Source organism: Papaver somniferum, chromosome 9 (genome assembly GCF_003573695.1).
Source record: "Papaver somniferum cultivar HN1 chromosome 9, ASM357369v1, whole genome shotgun sequence".
NCBI lineage: Eukaryota > Viridiplantae > Streptophyta > Magnoliopsida > Ranunculales > Papaveraceae > Papaver > Papaver somniferum.
Genome location: NC_039366.1, coordinates 120,795,900 through 120,822,423, shown reverse-complemented (window position 1 = coordinate 120,822,423; position 26,524 = coordinate 120,795,900). Strand labels below are relative to the sequence as shown.

General features: G+C 39.0%; 2 protein-coding genes across 3 annotated transcripts; one reads left to right on the top strand and one right to left on the bottom strand.

Annotated features, from left to right (window-relative positions):
- Positions 1-8,085: 8,085 nt before the first annotated feature.
- LOC113314150 (phosphoinositide phospholipase C 2-like) lies at positions 8,086-11,868 on the top strand. Of its 2 annotated transcripts, none has more exons than XM_026562913.1 (9): positions 8,086-8,482; positions 9,665-9,861; positions 9,932-10,067; positions 10,151-10,372; positions 10,460-10,686; positions 10,774-10,891; positions 10,975-11,130; positions 11,208-11,294; positions 11,402-11,868. In XM_026562913.1, exons 1-9 carry the CDS (start codon positions 8,159-8,161, stop codon positions 11,693-11,695), a joined length of 1,761 nt encoding a protein of 586 aa, XP_026418698.1. In that variant the 5' UTR covers positions 8,086-8,158; the 3' UTR covers positions 11,696-11,868. The 2 variants fall into 2 exon arrangements, with proteins under 2 accessions (XP_026418698.1, XP_026418699.1); XM_026562914.1 differs by lacking the exon at positions 8,086-8,482 and adding an exon at positions 9,350-9,485.
- Positions 11,869-11,919: 51 nt separating this feature from the next.
- LOC113314149 (putative serine/threonine-protein kinase-like protein CCR3) lies at positions 11,920-14,561 on the bottom strand. The gene has a single exon (XM_026562912.1). It carries the CDS (start codon positions 14,475-14,477, stop codon positions 12,087-12,089), a length of 2,391 nt encoding a protein of 796 aa, XP_026418697.1. The 5' UTR covers positions 14,478-14,561; the 3' UTR covers positions 11,920-12,086.
- Between the last annotated feature and the right edge of the window lie 11,963 nt (positions 14,562-26,524).

The following is a 26,524-nucleotide window of genomic DNA, read 5'->3' as shown; positions in this document are numbered from 1 at the left end:
TAAACTTCATATGCTTTACATTTATACTTGATTCTTGGTTTATTCCTTTATACGAACATTATTTATGATAATATTCGACTAGACAATGACAATCCCGAAGACTTCGAGTCGATGAATCGATATAATCATCCCCGTTACGCATACGACGTACAATTCTAGAATTGGATGTATGCGAATATTGTTTGTGAACACGTGGATGGCTTCGTGATTTATGTGTTCACAATCTGGCGCTAGAAACAGGGACTTTGTCCCGGTAAAAGATTTATCTTATCCTGTGATTTCACCTTAAACGCGCATTATGGTTGTGCCCTATTCTGGTTCATCGTGCTTTCAAAACCTTTTTTATTCTGGGTTCAGCGTGCTTTCAAAACCTTTTTTATTCTGGGTTCATGGTCTTCATTTTCACAAACACCATTTCAAAGCAGACAAACCCACGGCTATCTATCACAGATTTGCACGTGAGGCGTTTTCTTTTTAAAACTAATACTTAATAATCCAGATTCGTGAGTTCTCGCGATGGATCTGCCTTTTCAAGAGTTTTCTTTTTCAAAAAGTAGTCTGAAAACAAGATCCATGATTGTTTATTAGAGGATTTTTATAGCAAAAACTAGACCGATGAAGTCTTTACATTTCTCTTTCATTAAGGCCCTTGGGCAGCTCATTTCCTTCTATTCCAATAATCTTGCGGATGCGAATGGCACTAACCCGATCCTCGTGGATATCTTTGGTTTTCTTTATTTATTCCCCTATGCAGAAAAAGATTAAAAATGAAAAAGATACTAGAAGCAGGAAAAACCAAAGCCTCATCAAAGGAGACAACGAGGATTACCCCGTCATGACCCGAAGCAAGCAGAAAGGAGACAAATCTAAAACAGCTACTCAGAGGCAGGATGCTGCGGAAATCACCTCACCTATGAACACTAACTCCATTGAAGCCGCGGCTCTCAAAGCAGCAGCCACGAAGACTGTTGCGGCCCTCCAGGATATAGAAGCTAACAAGACTTTGGTTTCAAACCAAATCCATCAACAAAAAGAAGGGGTGGCAGAATCTATGACACATCAGCCCGCACATCCACCAATCTTCGGAATGCCGTCAACCAACGGTCAGAATCAAACCATACAAGTGGTTTCAGTACCGCGGGTGGAAGCTCAACCGAGGGGACCAAACTTGGAGATACCAACAATTGAAGCTGATCCTCGGCCACCTTTAATACACACAGTAGACGAAGGAGGAACTATGGCCGTATGGGTACAAGCCGTAACTCCCAATCAGGGATCAAACCAGTCCCACCGACTGATGGTAGAGCTCGAAGAATTGAAAAAGAGCCAGCAGGTCTACGCATACGCCGTATCTCTTATGGCCAGGGAGAACCAAGACTTGAAAGATAGGATTTCCCAAAACACGAAAACTAGCCAACAACTGGACGAAGCAAATTCTAAAGCACCAGAGCCTAATCGAGACCAAATAATCATCCTAGAAAACGCCGCCAGGGGAAGCAGTGCATCCGATCCGGAATATGCCGCCGAAGACTTAGACTATTATGACAGCGAAGTTCGAAGAAAGAAACGCTCAACTGAGCATGAGAACGTGGGATATTACCGCGCAATGGAGGAGCTGCGTGATGAGATGATGGCTGATATCAGGCAGTTAAAAGCCAGACAAGGCGGAGGAAGGCATGAAGAGGTGATGAAAGAAGCTAACTCCACGCCCCTAACTCATCGCCTGGTAAATACCCCCATTCCGTTAAAGTGCCATGTCCCGACTTTTGAATGCTATGACGGATCCAGTGATCCCGCGGCACATATCCGGTATTATAATCGTATCTTAGCCCGATGGAGTCAAAACGGCGCCGTCCTCTGTAGATATCTCCCATCAAGTGTGAAGGGATCGACTTTGTCTTGGTTTGACAACCTGCCACCTGATTCCATCAACTCCTACGATCAACTCGCAGAGAAATTCTTGAGGACCTACTTGTACAACAAAGCTGTCAACACCGGAATGGATAAACTTTTTTCTCTGGCAATTGGCTACAAGGAGAACACGAGGGAATACACCAACATATGGCACAAGATCTGCCAAGCCATGGGGAGTGTGGATCCCGTAGTAAGTATCAACTGCTACAAGTGGGGATTAGACCGAATGAGTCCACTATTTGTTGAGATCCACGGAAGCGTACCTAAGACAGAAGGAGATCTTCGAATAATTATTGAGAAGTACGCTCGTCTTGAAGAAATCCAGCGTGAGAACCCGAGGGCACAAACGCAGAGGTCTCACCGTACCAATTCCGCAGAACAAACCAGCGAGGCCAAAAGAAATAGCTCAGTGGAACGGCCTCACGAAGATAGGAAGGAACGAAGAGATGAACGACGAAAAGACGATCAAAAATTCGAAGATCAGGTTTACACGAAGCTCAATGCTAGCTACGCTCGGATCTTGCGAGAGATCAAAGGAAGGGAAAACTTGGAGTGGCCGTGGTCTAAGGGAAAACATCCCCCAAGAACCGAGAAGTCTAAAGATTACTGTGAGTATCATTGCTTCAATGGACACCATACCGAGAAATGAAAAAACCTCAAAATAATGATCCAAAAATTGATTGATGCTGGCGAACTCAAGCAATACATACGAAAGGAGGTCACCGAGGACAGATCCAAACGAACCAAGCAAGTCCAACTTCCATAGGGAAACCGCACAATCAACACCATCTCGTGTTCCGAAGCCGTAGGGCCCTCACTTATAGCGCAGATAGGAAAGAGGCTGCGGAAGCAATTCGAAAACCACTGCGAATTATATAAGATTGATGGCGTAGAGGTGGACGAGCACGAAGAGTGGATGGACCCACCTATCATCTTCGATAATGAATATATCGAAGAAGATATGGAAGAAAAGTTCCGTAAAATACGAACCTGTGAAGGACAAGATATTTCTACGAGATTGCTCCAATTTGTTGTACTATAGCAAGTTCTGAACGAAGACTCTCCTCAGCGTTACCCAGCTGTTCTTTTTCTTTCAGAAGACCCCTCAGTTCAATTATTTCCACTTCAGCCGCAGACAGTTCCTCTTATCTATGACGAAGCTTGGACTCCAACTTTAAAGACTTTGCTTTGAAGAATTGGTATAGAACATGGTTACAATGTTCGCTCCTCATCATCTACGTCACAAACAACAAACATTATTATACCAAAGGGATCAGATATCACGAAGAACACAATGTGCGGATATCAGAAAAAAAAAAAGAGTACAAGGATTTACCTCTAAGACACGCTGCTGGGGAAAACCGTATTGGTACCCATCAGTTATGGCCGTCATATCAGCAACAGAGGAGGGAGGGAGGGTCAACCACTAGGTTAGCTTCCGAAGCTCTCAGATTCTTCTCCCACATCTCAGCAACGCGGGCTTCAGAAGACAATTGCATCATCCGACGAGTATAAGCGTCGGAATTCTTCTCACCAGTGACCACTGGGGAAGGGTTAGGGACGAACATCAGGTTCTTCTTCTTAATCCAAGCCAAAATGGCATCTTCACCTTCAGGCATTAGCGAGTAAGGGAAATCCTCTGAAGGATACTCAACTGCAGACTTCCCATTGGCGGTTATCTCCTCACCCGCGCAAGTCTCGACATTACCACCCTCAGCATGACCACCTGCGTTCTCAGCTTGTTGATCAGTGGTACCTTCTTTTCCAAGATTCCCAAGCACATCCCAATCATCATTTGGGGAAAGCAATGAGAAGTCTTCGGCAAGACCCATGGAAGCATTCACATCAAAGGATTCCCCCGCGGAATATATCCTACCGAAAGAAAATTCAGGGGAAATAACGGGCAGAGTACCCACACCAACAATATCATCGCCAACAGGGGCAGATTCACCCCCGCCAGTACCACCAACGATAATATTACCCTCAGCCTCACCATCACCACCCGCGGCAACTTCTTCAGCATGACCACCCGCGGAAACTTTTTCTTCACCATTACCACCTTCGTCATCAGGGTGAGAAGTGTCGGTACGCTCTTCTCCATTGGACATTTCTTCATCCTCACCATGCCCTTCGTTTACGGGACTCGTAACCTCCTCATAACCCTCAGCCTCACCGGTAACCGCAGTAGAAGATTGTTTGGGTCCAAGTTTCTTCTTCTTCGACACCTACAAACCAGTATACATCCCACAAAGGCTCATTTTTTCCCTCACTTCAAAAAAGAAAATTATTTCAAGAAAGGAAAAAGGGGAAAATAGATAGAGAATATAAGAAGAAACTATACCTTGGCAGCAGCAGCACTCTTCGTTGGATGGGTAGCACCAGAACCCCCCTCCTCATCTCCATCAACGACATCAAGAGCATAAGGAAAATTCATGCCCGCGAAATTCGGACGCCAAGGAAATAAATCTCCATAACGAGCAGGAGGAGTTTCACGAGGCTTGTTATTTTCAGAAAGACGCCAACCGCGTGGACCCGGAATCCATCCATAAGTCCAAGGACCAACTACCTCAATAACAGTAGCATGCCATTCATAATCATGGTCACGCTTAATCCTTTCACGAGCAGGAAAGAGTTTCCGTTTAGCAGATCCCTCAGTACCAGAAACATACTTCAGCTTGGCATCACTCACCTCACTCAAAAGACGAATTTCACCACGGGGAGCAGCAATATTACGAAGACTAACACTCCACGGATTACGGTTTTTGCTGTTGACATAATCCCCAAAATAACTGTTAAAATTCTGAGGAGTGTACCACTCTCTCTCAGCAGGATTTGGAACATAACAGGTCATCATAGTCTCTCCCTTGCTTCACAGGTAACATTCCTTCAGTGAGCAAAGATAATTCCCAGATAGTTTTGACAAGGAACGATTATGAGTGTTCGTGGAAGAGCCTTCGAGACTAGCCAACACGTCATAATAAAAGGAGTCACCCGACTTATATAGGGGCAACATGAGACCCGCCTCGAAGGCTCCAACCGGAGTCAACATATGAAACTCGTCAAACTGATAATTAAAAAGGAGCTCGTAAGTGATATCATCGTCAGGGGCATAGAAGCGAACCTCAAAAGCTTGAAGTTCATGTTTTTCCTTGAACATCTCAAGATCAATATGCTTGAAAGTGACCTTCTTCTTACCAACTGAAATGCTGTGTATCACGGGGACAGTTTCTTCTTCCTCTGCGGAATCAGAAGTAGGACTCAATTCCGAAGCTTTCCTTTTAGAAGGAAGATTTTTAGACGGATCAGATCTCAACATAGTACCCTTGGAGTACTTCCCTTTGAAAGAAACCGCGGGAGGAGGAGGCAAAGATTTCTACGGAGGCACTGAAGGAGGAGCCATTGAACGAAGGGGCGGAGCATCCACTATTTCAGTACGAGGAGGAGGTGCCCGCGTACTCCTAGAGTCATCACGAGGAGGAGCCTGCGTACTCCTAGAATTTTCACGAGGACGAGAAGGGGCGCGGTTAACAACATACCTAGATCCAGAAGGACCCTTCGGCATATCCCCTTTCTTAGTAGGCACAACCTTCGCACCGGAGGAAGATGAAACCCTATGACCCCGAGGATCCGATTGCGAAGACTTGTAAAGACCTTCCCCAAGTGGAGATCTGTCAGAATATCGACGCGGAGGGGATCTTGGCGGACTAGACGAAGGGGTTTGGTAAGGATCCCGTGGACGATCATACATATCTACAAGGAAACACAAAAACTGTTTAGAGAAGAATACGAGGAGATCACTAAAGATCAAAAAACCCATAATTGATGGTTCATCCGGATAAACATTAAAAACCCCAAGAACTAAAAAATACTCCATCCGACTCCAGGGATAATACACAGATACAGACTCACAGACGTTGTAACAAAGAACAGGGGCAAGCATATATGCTTCGACATGTATGATCTTCATCGCAAAACCAAGAATACAGCAGCAGGAGACAAACGAGTAGATACATAGATAAATCAATGATGAACAGCTAATGAAAAACCCCATACCTGTATAGAAGAGGACGACAAGCACCAACCACAGTCGAGGAAAGGAGGATCGGAGATACCAAAAGATATAGGGGCAACAACAATCGAGAGCGAAAGAAACAGAAAATTGAATGCTGTTATCTTCCTCACAAGAATGATGATAATAAATGACTAAAGAAAAAGAATAGAAAACAAGAAGAGAATGAACACTGACAAGAAGAGGATAAAAGTTTTTTTCACATTCTCTTTCCTTTTTATGAAGCTAGAGAAGACAATAACTGCTCCTCGTACCAAGGAGCAGTTACGAGGAAAGTTAATGCAAAGTGGGAAACGTGTAGGACTACCTTTCTTCTTCAAAATTGCAAAATACGCCCAAGTTAGAAGAAGAGGGGCAAATTGTATGTACACCTTTCATCATCCACCACGTGTAAAGAAAGAAACACGTGGAAGGCATGTAAAACAAGATATCAAAACATGATAGCAAGCATCTCATCAGAAGATGCCACCGGTCAGCAGATCTGACGGTCAGGGACAGAGGATCACAGAGGTGTGATGGCTCAGAGGAGCACCAGATAATACCCCTTGGGTGTTATCACACCCAATCCCGAGGAAGATCCCATATCAACGGTTGAGAGGAAGTTTGGCTGACACAGATGTGACCAGACAAAGAGACACTTGTCTGACACGAACAGACATCCATCTACCCGCATTAAATACCAAAGAGATATACACGTGTCAATCAGCGCGTGGAAGAGGCGAGGATAATCCTTCGTATTCAAGCTCAGGCCGCGGCATATGCCGAAGACCTCTGCGTAATAGGCACAAAGCACAAGAAGATAAGATTACAACAGCGCCTCAGAAATGGGACCCACATTCCAACCCTATAAATACCCCTCTTCACTAAGAGAGAAGGGATCGACCAATTGAGAGCAATTATATGAGAAGATAGGAGAGAGAAGTAGGAAGAGTAAGTAATCCCCCTACTTCCGCAGACCTATGTATACTCTAAAGTCATTCGACTATCTCTGTAACCATTCAATATATAGTGAAACACCAACCCCGTGGATGTAGGCCTTAGTGCCGAACCACGTAAATCTGTCTTATTTACATTTCAGCACCTTACATTCAGCGTTAAACTTCATATGCTTTACATTTATACTTGATTCTTGGTTTATTCCTTTATACGAACATTATTTATGATAATATTCGACTAGACAATGACAAGCCCGAAGACTTCGAGTCGATGAATCGATATAATCATCCTCGTTACGCATACGACGTACAATTCTAGAATTGGATGTATGCGAATATTATTTGTGAACACGTGGATGGCTTCGTGATTTATGTGTTCACACGGATGTATAAAGAATGTATGTTAGTGAGCGTGGGTATTATAGACGTATGTACCAGACGTAGGTATTATTCACGCATGGCATGACACGGAGATGAAATCCACGCCAAACCAACATGCGGATGTATAGCAACCGTCCGTGGAGTTAGTTATACAAAGCAATGATTGTTTTCATTTTCTTAAATTATTGTATAAGTGGGACGAGCACTATAAAAACGCCTGGTGTGAGGCGCACATATAGCTATCGTTTGTGCAAGCGTTGATGATACTTACGTTTCAACCAGACGCTCATTCCATCTCCGCCTCATTCCCATGCACTAACTACATTTACGCCCAAATTGAAACGGTCACTATACTCTCGCCCGACCTCACACGCTCATTGTACTTTCGCCCCACTATATTTGGATTTGGTCTGGATTGACGGCCACATTTGGTCTCAAACCCTAAATTTCCAGACCATATATATATAACTTTAGTCACCTCCATTACGGCTCACTTTCAGACCAAATTTGGGTATAGTCCCCAAATATGGTGGTGATCGTGGATGCTCTAAGTAGGGTGGGAAATCCACTATTCATTCATTCATTTTACAGCAGTATATTATTTCTTAATCTTTCATCAATAATTGTGTTAATAACGCCTTAACAATAGATTTTTTCTATACAGTCTCTTTAAAAACTCGCCCCGGTCCCAAATAACTTAACGACGGCCATGCTCTTTTGGGTACAGTATTTGGCACACTTGAAGTGACCCTATGCCATATACTTCTCTCCCCTTATAAAAACCGAAAACTCTATCAACTTAACGCAACTCAAGATCATTTCCTCTCAAACTGATCATTTTCTCTCTCTCACCCTAAAGATGGCGAGTAAGCAGAATTTCACAGTCTGTTGTTGTTTCAACAGATCGTATAAACTAAGAGCATCTGAAGCACCAAAAGATGTAATAAACTTATTCAACCAATACTCAGTTAATGGTATCATGACTGTTGATAATTTCCAGGATTTCTTATTCCACTACGAAGGTGAAAAGGATACAACAAAAGAACGCGCACAAAAGATTATGGATGAAGTACTGAAACAACAACACCATCATGTTAAGATTTTTCATAGAAAAGATGTTTTTAATCTGGAAGCTTTCTTCAGGTTTCTCTTCGGTGATTCTAATCCTCCTCTTTTGCCCCAGGTAAACTCGTTAATTATGATTATACTTTTCATTTTGGGGTTATGAAGTCAAAGTCATGACAGAAACAGTAATAATAAGTCTGCGACTGATGAAGTCTCCCATTGGGAACTGGAATTCTTTGGCCAGTGAGATTTTTTCTTCATTGGCAACTTGCTTGCAGCGTACATATTTATTGCAAAACTTTTGTCACCCTGCAGGCTGCAACAAATACGAGTTGAAGACTTTACAGTCATATATTAGGATGTTAGATTGCCGGAATAGTTTGGGTGATGACCGGAGTTGGATTATTATACTATAACAAAATGAATTCTTAGCAGTATCTGACATAGGTGGTTAAGAGATGACTACGATGCTTCTAAATTTCTAATTCTAAGCTAATACCGATATGCGACGTGTCCTGTGACTCGGTTAGTTGTTAATTGTTTCCTAAATACTAAACTATATCTTCTTCATCCCCTCCGAGAAAAATGAATTTATGACGAATAAACAATCATTTCTTTTAGTCATTTCTATTCTAAGATACGTCATTTCTTTAACTTATATGTTTAAATTGACCAAATAAATTTCATGCGGCGCATGTGCCGTGAGTACAGGGAGGATTAAAGTTGTGCATCACTTTGCCACCTTCAAACAAAATCCCAGTACCCCCCACCGGCCAGTATTTATTAAATCAGATTAGGTTGTTAGGTAATTCAGCAGGAGTGCACAATATTTCTAGGTATTCAATATGTTTTTTCTTTTTGTTCTGTTTTACCGGCACAAAATACCAACTAGTAAGGATGCGATTTTACGTATACGTAATACTGTAGGATGCCGTTGATCAGTTGATGTTACGAATACGTGCATTGCAACGGCCAACAGGTCTTCCATTGGGTTTAGAAATTGGCATAAATGGTGGAAAGGCTATATTCTAAAAGATACATCATTCTCATGCAGGCTTTTAGTAAAGTGTAAACAAATTGTAGCTCTGCAGAGAATCAAGAATTATAACCGCGTTCTGTCGGTGGGTCATTGGATAGCACCACTCTCTATCTCATGAAATTGTTATAGGCACCCTCGTATTGGTTTAGGGTTTATCTAAGCCCTACTGAAGGATGAAATTTTAGTAAGCTCAAATGTAATTCTGTTGTTTTTTTTTGAACTTTTAGTAAGCCTAGACAATTTTTCCTTATGATTTTGCAGGTTCACCATGATATGACTGCACCACTGTCACATTATTTCATATACACGGGCCACAATTCGTACTTAACCGGGAATCAAATAAGTAGTAAATGCAGCGACGTTCCGATCATACAGGCTCTGCAGAAAGGAGTAAGAGTGATCGAGCTAGATTTATGGCCAAATTCATCGAAAGATAACATCGATGTTGTTCATGGATGGTATGAACTTTAGACTCATCTTTACAAAATGTATAACTTGTTTGAATCATTTTCTCTGCTGGTGTTTTAGGACGCTAACAACTCGAATTGATCTCATAAAATGTTTGAGATCTATCAAAGAATATGCTTTTGTCGCTTCACCATACCCTGTTGTAATAACTCTAGAAGACCATCTTACTCCGGATCTTCAGTCAAAAGTAGCCAAGGTAGAGTTTACTGTTCTGTTCTCTTCTTTACTCTTTTGGATGAGCCATTTTTCCAACTAGAAATTAACTGGATTCACTTGTAGATGATAACTGAAACATATGGAAAGATGTTGTTTAACCCTGCCAAAGAAGGCTCAGCAGAATCCCATTCACCCGAATCGTTGAAATATCGGATCCTTATCTCAACTAAACCACCAAAAAAGCGCCAAGAACCTAAGGATATCAAGGAAATGGAGATGGGTTCGCACCACCAAAAGGACGAACCATGGGGAGAGGAAGTTTCTGACCTTGAAAAAAGCCATAAGGTTGTAGTAAAACAGCAAATTCTTGCACTATAAAAGTCATTTCATTTCCTTGAGCTTTTCCTACTGAGTGAGAACTGTTTTGTATAGCCAAAGAAAGATCGCGAGGAGAACGAAGATTCAGATGATGGTGGAGAGTCTGCATTGCAGCTCATTGCACCACCCAAGTATGAAGCTCTAATCGCAATTCATGGTGCAAAAAGTAAGGGTGAAATGCATGAAGTCTTAAGGGTGGTTCCTGACAAAACATGTCGTATTAGCTGGAACGAACTGAAATTCAAAAAAGCCACAGAGACTCATAAATCTCATGTAGTCAGGTACCAAAACCTTGTTCAATTTGCACTATTTGGTCAAGTTTCTTCTTCTTATTGTTGTTGATATAGCTAATGACCAAATTTGTGTAGGTTCACACAGAAGAATTTTCTTAGGATTTATCCCAAAGGTAGTAGAATTACCTCATCAAATTACAACCCGTTAATGGGGTGGATTCATGGAGCTCAAATGGTTGCGCTTAATATGCAGGTATCGGAGAATCCTCATTTTTCTTCTTCTCTTCCTTTTGAGCTAGTAGAAATATGTTACAGAATATATGTTCTTGGATACAGGGATATGGAAGGTCACTCTGGATGATGCACGGAATGTTTAGAGCCAACGGAGGGTCTGGCTATGTCAAAAAACCGCAATTTCTGCTTGATGATTCTGGTCCATATCACCATTTTTCCCATTTTAATGACAGTTTGCCGGTGGCAAAAACCTTAAAGGTATAGCTAGCCTGATCTAACTATCATTACTATGTGCAACATTCATTTTCTTAACAAATTTTGTCTACTGCTTACAGGTGAACTTATACATGGGAGAAGGGTGGCACTTGGATTTCAAACATACACATTTTGATTTGTTCTCCCCGCCAGATTTCTACACAAAGGTGAAAATAAATCTTGAAGTCAGTTTTTACCGTGCTTCTGTAATTTTTAAATGAGTCTTTACAGTTCATACCTTTGTAAACTGATGAATTTAACAAATTTCTGACAGATTGGTATTGCTGGCGTGAAATGTGATTCGGTACTGATGCAAACGGAAACAATCAACGATGATTGGACACCTGTATGGGATCAAGAATTTGTATTCCCGTTATCTGTTCCTGAGCTTGCTTTGCTTCGAGTTGAAGTCCATGAATCTGATCCGACAGGGAAGGATGATTTTGGAGGGCAGACTTGTTTACCCGTTTCCGAGCTGCGAGCAGGGATCAGAGCAGTTCCATTATACAGCCGCAAGGGAGAGAAATATAAATCAGTAAAGCTTCTTATGAAATTCGAATTTTGTTGAAATTTGCCTGGGGGCTTGCAAGTACTTGTATGTAATGGCTTGAATGATGTAAATTTTACCAAGGATCATAGGTAATGCTATTGTAACTTTAAGGTTGTGAATAAGGAGTTTCATCATCTGGATGGTAACTTTTTACTGCTAAACGCGATAATAAATTTGTTCAGTTTCCAGACCGTCTGAAATATACGTATAAGTCTACTGACTCAATCATGTTGAGAAATAATAACTGAAAAAAATGATTCCTCCTACTAAAATTTGAAGATACAAGGAAGTGTTATATCAAAAATTTACATTGAGAAAGTAAAAAAAAATGATATAAGTATGAAACTATCCTATACAAAAATAAATCAAACAATGTCAAAGAATTATATTCCGTACTTGGGTTTGAATTTCACTCTGAAACAATGGTGATGCCATCAAAATCCATCTCCTCACAAAGTAGTAGAGCTCTGTCAAGATTAGCTACGATATCAGAAATCGTTGGCCGGTCTTTCCCTTCAACACTCACACAACGCAAAGCTGTGTAAGCCGCCAACTCCACTGCCTCAGCTTCATTCCCCTCCGGTTTCCCTACTCTCACATCTAACAAATCCCACAACTCTCCATTCGCAATCTTCGGAACTACAAATTCTACCATTCTAATCAAATTTCCTCCGTCGTCTTCGTCTTTCAAAATCGCTCTCTTACCAGTTAATACCTCCAACAACACTACACCCAAGCAATAAATATCGGTTTTTGGAGTCAATACATTCAGGCTGTAATACTCCGGATCCATATACCCAACTGTTCCAGCTGCCTTCATCGACATAGACTCTCCTTCTACTTCAGGTCCCATTAGTGATAACCCGAAATCAGATACTTTGCCAGTCCAAGTTGCATCTAGTAAGATATTGGATGACTTGATATCTCTGTGAATTATAGGTGGAACCGCATAGACATGAAGATATTCGATCCCTCTAGCGGCGTCTAATACAACTTTGATCCTCATTTTCCAAGAGTTGAAAATACTACTACTTTTCTCAACGTTGCTCATTGAGTGTAAATGATCATAGAGTGCACCATTCTTCATGTATTCATAAACAAGAAGCCTCTCATCTTTCTCTACACAGAATCCCACCAACCCAACTAGATGTTTGTGATGGAGACGCGATAAGAATTCTAATTCTGTTTGAAATGCAGATTCTTTCTCTTGCAGTTTCTTAAGCTTGGAACTATTTTCAACTCTTTTAATGGCAACTTTGCGGCCATCGCTGAGCTTTCCCTTGTAGACTAATCCAAAACTTCCTCCACCAATTTTGTTTTCCAGGGAGAACTGATTGGTAGCTAAAGCAAGGTCTGACAGAGAAAATTCCTGAGCTCTATCGCCACGAATTGATGAAGTCCCGCTTCGTTGGCGTCTCATTGCTAGCGAAGTCTGGCGTCTAATGGTGGATGATCTTGAAAATGGAGGAGTTAAAGAACCACTTCCACTTTGGGTAGGATTAGAATTGCCTCTAGTAATTGTAGGTTGCACTGAATTATGAATCTTTTTTTGTCGACAACAACAAATTCCAACCCGAAGACAGTAAATTAGAGTACAAATACCCAAAAGAGTTCCAACTGATCCAACAATTGCAAATGCCAATAAACCCTTGTTCCTAGCTGTCCAAAATGTTTGTCTCCTTGGTTCCTGAGGTGGCGATGATGGTGAAGGCGGCAATGGCGGGGGTGTCGATGGAGTTTTAATGTCACTTTCACATTGTCTGCAAATATTTCCAGAACCAGAACATAGTGTATCTGAATCAGGATACACACCACAGCTACATAAAGATTGAGTACACGGACCTGGAATAATCTTCGGCAACGGAAGGCCATTACTTGAATTAGTAGTAGTATTCATAGAAAAACCAGCTCCCCAACAAATAACTGAAAGATTCGCCGTTGTTAATCCGCAAGTAAAATCGGAACCAGCAACCAATGACTCAAATGGTACACCTTGTGTAACATTTCCTGTAAATCCCCCATTACCTCCCCAACAAACAACAGAACTGTTTGGTTTTGTAATAGCACAAGTATGATTCAATCCCAATGCTAAACTAGAACTCTCCAAAACTCCAGTAGAATTCAATGAACTAGGAAAATCCAACTGCCCTGAAGCATTATTTCCATTACAAATCAAAGAACCGTTTGTACTAAAACCACAAACATGAGAGTCTCCAGCATTTAAACTCAACATGGATATATTACCAAATTTGTTCTGAATATCAAAAGCAATATCATTTTTAATCCTCCAACAATGAATTGTTTGATTACTACTCAAAATCCCACAAGAAAAACCATTACCAGAAGTTAAAGACTGAAACTTTTCTGGAATCACCGGAGAAGGAAAGTTACCATTTTGACCTCTCCAGCAATCCACAAAACCAGTATCATTTCTAATTGCACAAACATGATCTTCTCCAACTGATAAATCTCTCAATCTAACACTAGTATTAAAGTACACCCTTTTAACTGAAAACACAGAATCCCAACAGAAAAAACTAGACCCACCTGAACTTAATCCACAGAAAAAATCCTTCCCACCAGAAATTCCTTCATAAGAAAAATTGGGTTGAATCAAAACACTTCCATTTCTTCCAAAACACTGAATTCTTTGTCTTGATTCTTCAGCGACAATTCCACAAACAGTTTGTGAACCATGACCAATAGCTAGAGTTGAAGAAGAACCATAACCATTAACAAGTAGCGTAAATAAAGTAAAATCAGTAATGAAGATTACTGTTAAAAGTGTAATAATCTTCATCAGAAAAAACAAATGGGTTTTCTCTTCATTGGAGATTAAGAAGAAGAAGAGAAGAACAAAAAAAAAAATGAGACTGAAATTATTTCAAAGAGTTATTAAAAATGATGAAGAATTTAGACATAATTTTCACATTGGGTTGTTAGGTCAAGAGTCTTAACGACGGCGTGAGGAGAGGGTGACCGAGTGAGGAATTATTACGTGGGTTCTTTCGTTGTTCTTTGGTGTGGGCCGTATTTTTGGTGTCCGGTCAAAGATTGGACCGTGTCAAAAGACTTGATTAGCTGAGTGTGAACGTCAACTTAATGGAATGGTGGTGGTGCAATGGTGGTTGTAAAGAAAGGGGAAACTTGGGCGCATTTATTCAAGTTATGATGCATCTTATTCTTTTGCTAATTAATTTGCCGCGGTTTGTGAGTGGAAAAAATAGGGCTGGTGAAGTGAAAGCTGACATGATCCAAAAAGAAAAAACATACGACACCTACATGTTGCCGCGGTCTGGTGGCAGGGGGAGAGTGTGGAGGCAACTTGTAACTAGGATCCCAAAATATGTTTATTTTGTCACAAGGTAATTTTATCGCTTGCATAATCCTGATGTTATTTGTATTGCGGAGCCGCAGGTTCGTTGCACTACACGTTTTGTTAGGAATCTTAATTTGCTTGATTTTTGTGAAGATGTTATTACTAATGAAGTGCATGGCCAGAGAGGTAACATATGGGTCTTTTGGAGGAATACTCTAACAAGGCCGAATGTTTTATCTTCTTCAAAGCAGGCTATAACTTTAGATTTTTCTGGTAGTTATATCACGGCTGTGCATGCTTCTTCTGATGCGGTAGCAAGGAGGTCTCTTTGGCGGCAGCTGGGGCTGGGATTGACTTCCATTCCGTGGTTGGTGTTGGGTGATTTCAATTGTGTTTTGCGTTTAGATGAGAAGAAGGGTGGAAGGCCGATCAAAGAAATTTATATGAATGAGTTTCGAAGCTGGATCTCTGACAATGGTTTGGTGGAGGCAGATGCTATTGGGAAGAAATATACTTGGTCTAATTGTCGGAGTGGTATTCATAGAATTGTTTCTAAGCATGATAGGGCTGTTATTAATGATGCTTGGCATGATAAGTATGCTAACTGGAGATGCAAATCTATGCCTCGAATTTGCTCTGATCATTCGCCTCTTTTGGGTTTTCGCTTTTGATAGTCCAAGGCCAAAGAGGGCTCCTTTTAGAATTCAGAAGATGTGGCATTCTCATCCATCTTTTTTGGATTTTATTAAGGAAAATTGGAGTGTTCGGCTGGATGGTGCGCCTCCTTTTGTTTTCACGTCTAAATTGAGGAGACTGAAGGATGTTTTGAAGATTTGGAATAGAACGGTGTTTGGTGATGTTCAGTTTCGCTTAAAATAAGCGAAATTGAATCTAGATAAGGAGAGTGATACTTTGGATCAAAATGTGAGTTGTGAGTTACAATTTTTGAAGGTTGCTGATGCCAGAAAAGCTGTAGATGATGTGCGGAAGGAGCTGGCAAGTATGCTCAAGCACAAATCGAGAACTAGTTGGTTGGAAGACGGTGATCAAAATACTCGTTTTTTCCACAATGCCATTCGAATGAGGAGAAGCCAAAACACCATCTCTGAATTGAAGATTTCTACTAACTCTACTTTGTTTTTGCAGGATGAAATTAAAGATTACATTATTAATCACTATCGTGCAAAGTTCAATGGTGGAGCTGTGCATATCGATCCGAGGCTGTTTGAATATGATCACGAGAGCATCTCCGCTGCTGAGAGTGCTTTGATGGATGCTATTCCATCAATGGAGGAGGTTAAAGAAGCTGTTTTTGATTTGGGAGCGGATTCTGCACCTGGCCCTGATGGATTTACAGGTTCTTTCTTTCAAGTCTGTTGGAACATTATTTCTAGAGATATTTTTAATGCTATTGCAAACTGTTGGGCGATGAAGAGAATTCCTAATGGCATTAACTCTAGTTTTATTGTTCTAATCCCAAAAAATAACAAGTCTGATGCTATTAAAGACTATAGGCCAATCGGTTTAAGAAACTTCTTCTTCAAAATCATCACAAAGATTATGGCAACCAGACTTGGCACAGTGCTGAACAAGTTGATTTCTGAAGAGCAAGTGGCGTTTATGAAAGGAAGAAACATTCACGAGAACATAGCATTGGCATCTGAACTTATCAATGAGATTATTGTTGCACGGAAGCATGGTAATGTTGGCCTTAAATTGGATATAGCCCAAGCTTTTGACATAGTTAGTTGGGAGTTTGTTGTTGAAGTTTTTCGTCAATATGGTTTTTCTGATGCTTGGTGTTCTTGGATGCTTAGTATTCTTAACTCTGCCTGTATATCTATTATGATTAATGGTAGCCCTGAAGGTTTTTTCAGTATCACAAGAGGTCTTCGTCAAGGTGATCCTCTTTCACCTTTGATTTTTGTTCTTATTGAAGATGTTTTGAGCCGCAATCTCTCAAAGTTGTTTGCTGCCAGAAGTATGCACCACATGGTGAGTAAGAAAGGTGTGGCTCCAACCCATTTACTCTTTTGCGGATGATATTCTTATTTTTTATAAAGGAAATCTTCATAGTCTGCAGAATTTGAAGGAGATGCTTGGCATGTATCAACGTGCTTCCGGGCAGTATGTTAGTTATGCCAAAAGCAAATTCTATTATGGGGGAGATAGACATTATCGTGCTGTTGCTATTGCAAACTTTATGGGCATGGAGAGGGCGCTATTCTCGGATAAATATTTGGGAATCCAATTAAAACCTAGTATTGTGCGTCATATTCATGTTCGTCAAGTAATGGAGAAGATTATGGATAAGCTGGCAGGTTGGAAGGGTAAGCTTTTGTCTTTTCAAGCCCGGTTAGTTTTGATCAAATAAGTAATCTCTAGTTATTTGCTTCATTCAATGGCTGTGTATAAATGGCCATGCACGGCCATCAAGACAGTGGAGATGGCCATTCGCAATTTTTTGTGGTCTGGGGATGCTGAGAAGCGCAAACATTTCACGGTTCTTTGTGATGACTTATCCCGTTCTAGGCGTGAAGGTGGGCTTGGTCTAAAGAAATTGAATGATGTTAATAAGGCCATGCTTATGAAGTTGTGGGTTTCGATTCGAGACTCTAATAAGATTTGGGCAAGATTTTTGAAGGCAAAATATTTCAAGGTTAGCGGCAACTTGATTGACTATAAGTTGGGTTCTTCGGTTTTTCTAGGAATCAGATTGGTGCATAACTTTGTGCAACGGCATACCCTCTCAATTATAGGTAACGGTACTAATACTTCCTTATTTTTTGATAATTGGTGTGATGATTTTTCAATTGCGCATCGTCTTGGTGTCACATCAAAGGGCCCTAATGATTTTAAGGCCAAAGTTAGTGATATTATTGTTGATGGCTCTTGGGTTATTCCTTCAAAGACTAAAGAATTGATGTTACAATGCAATATTGATGTTGATAATTTGCCTCTTATTGGTGGTGGAGATGACTATAAAATTTGGGACTTGGACAGTAAGGGTGTTTTCTCTGCCAAGTCGGCTAAGGCTGCCATCCGTGGGCCTATTGAAGTTTCGCCAGTTGCAGCTCTTTTCTCTAGAAGTATTGTGCATCCTACTTTGAGTGTTCAGTACTGGAAGTTATTTCATAAGCAATGTTGTGCTACTGATGATAATGTTATGAAGAATATAGGTAGGGAGATGCCTTCTATGTGTCGTTTATGCAGGGAGGATTGCGAAGATGTTAGCTATATTACTTGGCATTGCAAAATTGCTAAGAGGATTTGGAATTGGGCAGCTGCTATTTTAAGCTAAAGCCGAACGAGGATCTCGTGGCCTCTTACAAGGTGGCAAAGGGGCGGAGTAGAATGATAAAATACCTGTGGCTTGTTGCAAATCTTGCAATAGTTACGGAATTGTGGAAGTTGCGTAACAAAGCTTATTTCGAGAACATGCGGGTTCGTTGGCTGGAATTTAAAGGAAGGGTTCATCAGGTAATTCGTGATAACTCTATTAGAATGAAGGCCCATATGCATAATACTTTGGATGATCTGCGTATTGTGAATTTCTTTAGAGTGAAGCATAGATATTGCGATCACTCTGATCCAATTGAAGTTACTTGGACGCCACCGAATCCTGGTGAACTTATGATCTGTTGTGATGGTGCCTCTCTTGGAAACCCGGGGCAAGCTGGTTCTGGTGTAGTCTTCCGTGATTCCAACTCGGTAGTTTTGGGAGTTCTGTGCGTTGGTCTGGGTTGGCAGACCAACTTCTATGCTGAAGTTTGTGTGGTTATCTATGGTGCTGTCGTTGCTCAAAGATGGAATGTGAAGAACCTTTGTGTTAGATCGGATTCGATGAGTTGCCTCTTTGCTCTTCAAAAAGATGAATTACCATGGCAACTGATACAGAGGTGGAGAATAGCGAAGACTTTTTACAACAATATTAGCTATGTTCATAGCTACAGAGAGGCTAATTTTTCAGCTGATGTCTCGGCCAAACAAGCTTGTTTGTTGGCTGAGGAACATTATGAGTTTTATGAGGGTAGGCCAGGTTTTATTCAATCTGTTGAATGGCCTGGAGAGGTTTACTATCGTTTTTAGGTTATTTTTAGCGTGCGGCCTTTTGGCTTAGCGCTAACATAGCCTAGTCCCTGTACAGTTTCGCTTTTTTTTTTTTTCTATTTTATTGACCGAGTAAAAAATTGTCACAAGGTAACCTATACATTTGTCAATTTTGATTCATGGTTTTCCAAAGTTTTTTTTTTCCCCTTCCTATCTGCAATTCTTGTTCTACAAATGCTCAGTATATTCAAACATCAGATCATACTAGAGTCTTATGAGAAACGACGGATCATTTCTTATTAAAAGAAAAAAATCAAGAACATCCTAAAAAATTATTGAGGGGTGAAAAATAAGACTTTGAATTGATCTTCTAGAGTGTATTGAATTAGTAAAAGAGTGGATACTGCAAAGTTCAAACCTTTCTATTTGCATGTTTTCTCGGACAATTGGTTAAAAACTACCCCTTTGTGTGGTGTATGTAATTTTTTGAAACTTTTGTACCAATATTGACAAAAGTTGAACTAGTCTTTACCGGTGTATCAAAAGTTGAAAACATAGAAATGGTTTTACAGGTGAGTCTATGAATGTGAATATTCTTGCATGACATTCAATTATTCACACGCACTAACACATAACGTACCTACGTGGTTAATGTGCAAGCATAAGAAAAAACTGCCCCAAATATGATCCTAATAGACAAGAGAGTAATGCTCTCTTGTCTGATCCTAGGTACTTATTGTTACAATTTGAAAAAAAGAAAATTGAGAAAATCAAGGACTCAAGGAAATGAACAAACCAAGAAAAAAAAAGAACAAACCATATTGCTGACCAGAACTAAACACAAAAGATGGGAGACAAAATAGGATGATGATAAATCAGTAGCAAAAGAGAAATTTGCGTCAACAAGTTCCATAACCCTCCGGTCCCTCCCACATCTGGAAGAGGTAAAGTAACCATTCTGAAAAACATATGTGCTGTAGAGTTATCAAGAATATGAATATGGAAAACCATTTTAAAAAGCATGCAAATATATTGAGAAACCAGGATAGAAATCATGAACACATAGTACTGGTAAAGTTTAAAACTCAACAATGGATCTTAATCATGATATGCGTAGTGCCCTATTTTATGTATGAAAGCATGAGTAGTCTGAATAACATATTACATATATGAATGCATAGTTTTAGTAGAATTCTGCTATCCAGAAATTTCCTATTTCTGGCAATTTATTATTATGATTTCATGGAATTGCCAAGGGTTAGGACAATTAGAGACAAAAAGTAGTGTGTTAGATATATTAAATAAAGAAAACCCAGATATTTTGTTTCTCTCGGAAACAAAACAGTAGAATTTAGAGATGAAAAACATTATGAAAAGGGTAAATGCCGAAAATTACTTTTTAGTTCCTCCTAGAAGTACGACTGGTGGTCTATGTCTCATTTGGAAAAGCAACGTAAAACTACAAATTGATGATCATGCTTTTAATCATATAAATGCTACCGTCACTAATCATAACAATGATACTAGCTGGGCACTTACTTGTTTTTATGGGAGTCCATATAGGAAGTTTAAACTTCAATCCTGGAACATTATTAGTCAAATGGCAGACACCATAAACAAACCCTGGATAGTCATAGGAGATTTAAATGTTGTGCTTCATGAGGAGGAAAAAAAAAGTAGTTTTCCGTTTAAGAGGAAAGAGGCCAGAAATTTCAATAATTTGATAAATGAATGTAACCTCATGTATTTAGGCTTCACGGGGTATACTTATACTTGGAATAATCATAGACAAAACCATCAAAACATTGAACGGAGACTAGATAGGGGCTTAGTAAATGATAAATGGAATAGAAAATTTCCTAATTCTAGCATAACTCATTTAGGACCTCTAGCCTCCGACCATGTCCCAATAAAGCTAAATACTCATAATCATTGGAATGATGGCCCTACGCCATTTAAATACTTTGGGGAATGGATCAAGCATGAAGAGTGTAAACCTTTAATCATGAATAGTTGGAACAAAAATACCAAAGGCTCCCCAGCACACAAAGTGAATAAGAAACTTGTAAATGTTAAATATATTTTGAAACTTTGGAACATAACTAGTTTTGGAAACATTGATAATAATATCCAAAAGATAAAAAAGGATGCGGACAAGACTAATAGCAGGGTAAACTACCCAGATAAAGTTATTGATCTAGCTAATTTGAGACGAGACCTTGCAAAATGGTATGCCATAAAAGAAAAATTCTGGAAAAATAAGAGTAGAGACCAGAACATAGCTTTAGGAGACCGAAACACAAGATTTTCCCACAATAGAGCTAAACAGAGATTTAGGAGAAACATAATTGAAACTATTAAAGATGAAAATAATATTTGGTTAAACACTAAGGAAGAAATTTCAAAATGTATTACATGACATTTTCATAAAGTTGCTACCACTGTCGACCCTGAAATTGACCAGAGTATGATAGATCTTATTCCTACTACTGTAAATCAAGAGGATAATGAAATGTTGTGTGTGACTCCTTTTGAAAATGAGATAAAAAAAACCCTGTTTTCAATGGAACCAGACAAGAGTCCGGGACCAGACGGTTTTCCACCTGTTGTAGTTTTGAAAGTGGTAATAAAAGTTCGTTGCTCGGACTTGTAAAGATTTAAAAATAAAAATATATACAAAAAATATTAACACTGGTGCGAGAAACTGGGGCTCAGGATTCGGCCAAATTCATTTCTTAAATGGTTCAGAAATTAATTCTAGGCAATTATAATTCAAAACAAAATGAATATTAACTCTATTCTTTGCCAAAGTAGATTTTATAAAATATTACTTGTATTTCTTAAGCATGGCATATCAAAAATCCCTAGGACTAAGCATAAACCATCAAATGAAATCACAAATAATTAATTAAAATCTTAATTCAATTAATATTGGTGCAAAAAGTAAATATAGAATTAAATAAAATTACCACATAGATGAATTAAGGCTTCCTCCATCGCCCCAGTGTTGGGGTTTAGCTCCTCATATTAATCATAATCTCAAAATACATGTATAAAGCTCAAAAGTTGATTAAAGGGAGTAAAACAATTGAGCAGAAAAATTGCAACAGAAATAACTGTTGCAAAGGCGCTGTTCAACTGTTACAAGAAGAACGATACAAATGTTATGCTGTTGCAAGACCCAAACTACGACCCACTACTCTGCGTCGTAAACACTGTTGGAGAACGACTGTCTATGCAAGTCCGTTCTTCGTGTTCTTGGCCTTCATCAATGGCAGCAGCAATAGAAACTCAACTCGTGATTTCTTCTTCCTGCGCTCTCCTCTCTTCTCCCAACTCTCGACCACCATTCTAGGACTCATGTAGCTACTATTTATACATTTTAGGCGCATCAAATCTCTCCATTAATTCCTAAAAATCTTCACAGTAAAGGAAAATTATTCTTGGGAATAATTTCCTATTTTCTTTCTATGCATGCGTTAATTGTCTTGAAAATTTCCACAATATGTTGATACGCAACCTAGGAGAATATCTGCACTTATTTTCCACAACCCATGCAGCATCTTCACGTAATTTTCTTTCCAAGTTTAACCGATATCTCTTCTTTCCTGTTTTAATCGAGAATCGATTATCTGGACAAATTTGATCGATCCCAACCACCAAAATATCTTCTTATATACATATCACATATACCCATTAAGTTTCAGTGATTTAATCACCTTAAAACACCTTCAAAAATCGATTGGCAAATCTGCCAGTACATGAAGAAATTTTCCCGCCAAATATTATTTTCAAATTCTGGGAAGAAAGTGACCTCCCCCTAATCCATCCCTGGGGTCCCTTTAGCAATTGTGGTGGAAATAGTAATTTTGGGGTGGAAATAGTAATTTTTCTGGATTCCTCCGGCACATTTCTGGGACGCTTCCGGTGCATTTATGGGGTGCCTTTAGTACTCTATCCTGGGGTGTAAAACACCACTTTTTGAGCCAATATAGCCGCAAGAGCTTATTTCTCTAAAAACATCTACAAGAACACAAAATAACACAATAAGTACTTAATCGAGTCTAACAATACAGAAAATTGAGAACAAAATAGACACATAAATGCGTTTATCACCACCTAATTTTTTTCAACAAAACTGGGATATAGTCAGAATTGATTTAACAAAAATGGTACAAATTTTTTTCATAACTGGGAATATTTCTGAAGAAATGAATGTTTCATTCATATCTTTAATTCCCAAAAATTTAAACCCAACTACGCCAGTGGAGTTTAGGCCAATTGCTTTAGCTAATACTTGCTATAAAATTATATCTAAACTCATGGCAGGGAGAATGAAGGGACTGCTTGAAAAACTAATTTCTCCCTACCAATCTGCCTTCATCCCAGGAAGGAAGATATCTGAAAATATTACTTTGGCTCATGAGATAATACATAAAATGAAAAACTCCAAGTCCAAAAAGGGATTTATGGGATTAAAAATTGATATGTCGAAAGCTTTCGACAGAGTAGAATGGGTTTTCTTAATTAAAATTAATCATGGAAAACATGGGATTTAACAGTAAATAGTGTAATTCGGTGCACCAATGTATCTCGACAACGACTCTACCAGTATTGTTAAATGGGTCCCCTACCAAGTTTTTTAAGCCAACTAGGGGACTGAGGCAGGGAGATACCATCTCCCCCTATCTCTTTTTGTTTTGCATGGAAGCTTTATCTAGAACGATTTCAAATGCTGAAAACTTGGGGCTGATAAAGGGTATAAAACTAGTCCACACTGCTCCCTCTATAAGCCATTTACTTTTCGCTGATGACTGTTTACTCTTCTGCAAAGTGAGTGAAAAGACTTGTGAAAGCTTAGTTAAACTTTTTAAAGATTTTAGTATTGCGTCTGGTCAACTAATAAATTTAAACAAGTCATGGGTCTTCTTTAGCTCTAGGACGGATACAAACATTAGAAGGAGGGTGAAGGATATCTTAGGTGTAACAGCTATACCTTTAACTGATAAGTACCTTGGTTCACCACTGTTTACAAATAGGTCAAAAGTAGAATGCTTTGAACCCTTAGTGGATAAGATGAGAACCAAAATCATAGGATGGAATGGTGGCAATCTAAATAATGTGGGTAAAACTGTTATGATAAAAAATGTAAGCACTTCGTTGTACGTTTACCAAATGAACTGTTTTAGAATCCCAAGTCAAAATATGTAACAAGATAACAAAGCTCCAACGCGATTATTGGTGGGGAAAAAATGAGAAAGTATTAAATAAAAATGGGAAAAAAGGAGTGTGCTTAAAAATTGGGATTCTATTTGTAAAACTTTGGAAGAAGGAGGCTTAGGTATTAAAAATGTTAGGAAATTTAACATTGCTATGATAGCAAAAATGGGCTGGAATTTAAATCAAAACCCGAAATCTCTGTGTGCTACTAGTCTGAAAGAGAAGTATTATCCCAATTGTGATGTCCTACATATAGACAGTAAACCAAAAAGAAGAGATAGCTGGATTTGGAAAGGCTTGATGAATGGTATAGATCAAATCAAAAAATATTGCTACTGGGAAATAGGAAATGGTAAGAATATTGACATCTGGGATGATCTTTGGATCCCAGATACTAAAATACCTATGCAGATACCAAGTACAAACATTGAGGGCCTGAAGAAAGTTAGTGATCTGATTAATGATCAAAAAACTTGGGATTTGGAAAAAATGGGTAAGTGTTTTGATGAACAAACAATTTCAAAGATAAAGAAACTGAAAATTCCAGAGGAAGATAAACTGGACACTCCTAGATGGACCTTAAACAAGAAAGGTATGTTTACTGTTAAATTTCTTTATAATCATTTAAACTCAGGTGGTTTAGTAGAGAAAAAATGGAGTATGATTTGGAATATGAAGACTACTCCTGCAATTAAAAATTTCATCTGGAAGGCATCCCATTCCATACTGCCTAATAATATGCGAGTGGCAGCCGTTATACCAGATATAGAAACAAAATGTAGACTCTGTAATGAGCATGAAGAAACCCTTACCCATATGTTTTTGCAATGCAACTACGTCTCTCGGGTATGGATGCACTTTAATTTTGATATGAATTTTATTAGGAATGGTACAGTTTCTTTCCATGATTGGCTAATGATCGCTTTGCAAACCCCCAAAGAGGAGATTGTGATATTGATTGGCAGGTGTTATGTAGTACTATTATATGGTTCATATGGAAAGTGAGGTGTTCGTAGTTTTTAAACATGAAAAACAAAACAATATAGTCACAACAAATAATATAATTAAGTTTATAAATAGTTATAATGTCATAAATAAACCTGGACATAGAATAATGGATGATTTATACTACAATGCAAAAAACGATGATTCTCTTCGTATTACTACTTCTCTGAGAAGCTGGGCCCAACATGATGCTATTATAAATGAAAAAAGAGAAATGACTCTCACAACAAACATTATTGTTCAGAGGTTACATAATGCAGCAAAAGATGGAGTTGGACTGAATTTATGTGATCAAACATGTACTGTCAGAGAAGCTAGAGGATTCTATGTTGATTATACTACTAGAGATGAGTTAGAAAAAATGGGAACAGATGCGGCTTTCAAATGGGCAACACAGTGGAGTGGACACATAATCTCTTTCTGGAGCGATTCAGAACCAACCTTGCTGTTGTTGATAGGAATGTATGCAAAAGCTCGCCAACAAAGATATATAATCAATGAAGATTTTGGGAACAAATAAAATTTTGAAATCAATTTCATAGTCCAGGACTTTACTTTAGTAAGGACAAAAACTGTTATTTGGACAGCAAGACTTGCTATTTTTTGTAACAAATATATGATCAGACATAACTGGGTTGATCACAGACTGTGGACAATTTTACACTATCTAACCATTCAAGACTGGAATGAATCTGTAACGATGAATCGATGTTCCAATTATGGAACAAACTATGTCCTATTTTTAATGCAACGAGGTTGACCTCTTTTTAAAAAAAAAATAAAATAAAAAAATAAATAAAAAAAGCCAAGCCACCAGCTAAACTTGCAGAGTAGAGAATGTGAAATTGTGAAAACAATAAAAGGTGTGTGAACCAATTTTGTCAAAACAAGGTTTTAGTAGTATTGTACTCATTCAAAAAAGTTTACTATACACAATTAATTATTGTAGACTTAAATATCTTCTTCTTTTTTTCAACACAGAGAGGAGGCCACCCTAAGAAAACAATAACAAATAACAAACATAAAACTTTCGGCTTTATTGACTATTAACAATTTTGATTCAAATTTTAGCTACATTTAAGTATGTCTAAAGAGCTAAACAACCAGGCAGCGTCCCCTCAAGGCACCTTTTTTGGGGATCCCTTGAATAACACTACCAACAACTAGTTCCATCAAATCTCTAATTAGCCCCAATACAGATTCCAGGGTCTACCAGTTGGACTTTTTTTTAGCCTTTACACTCATAAAATTAG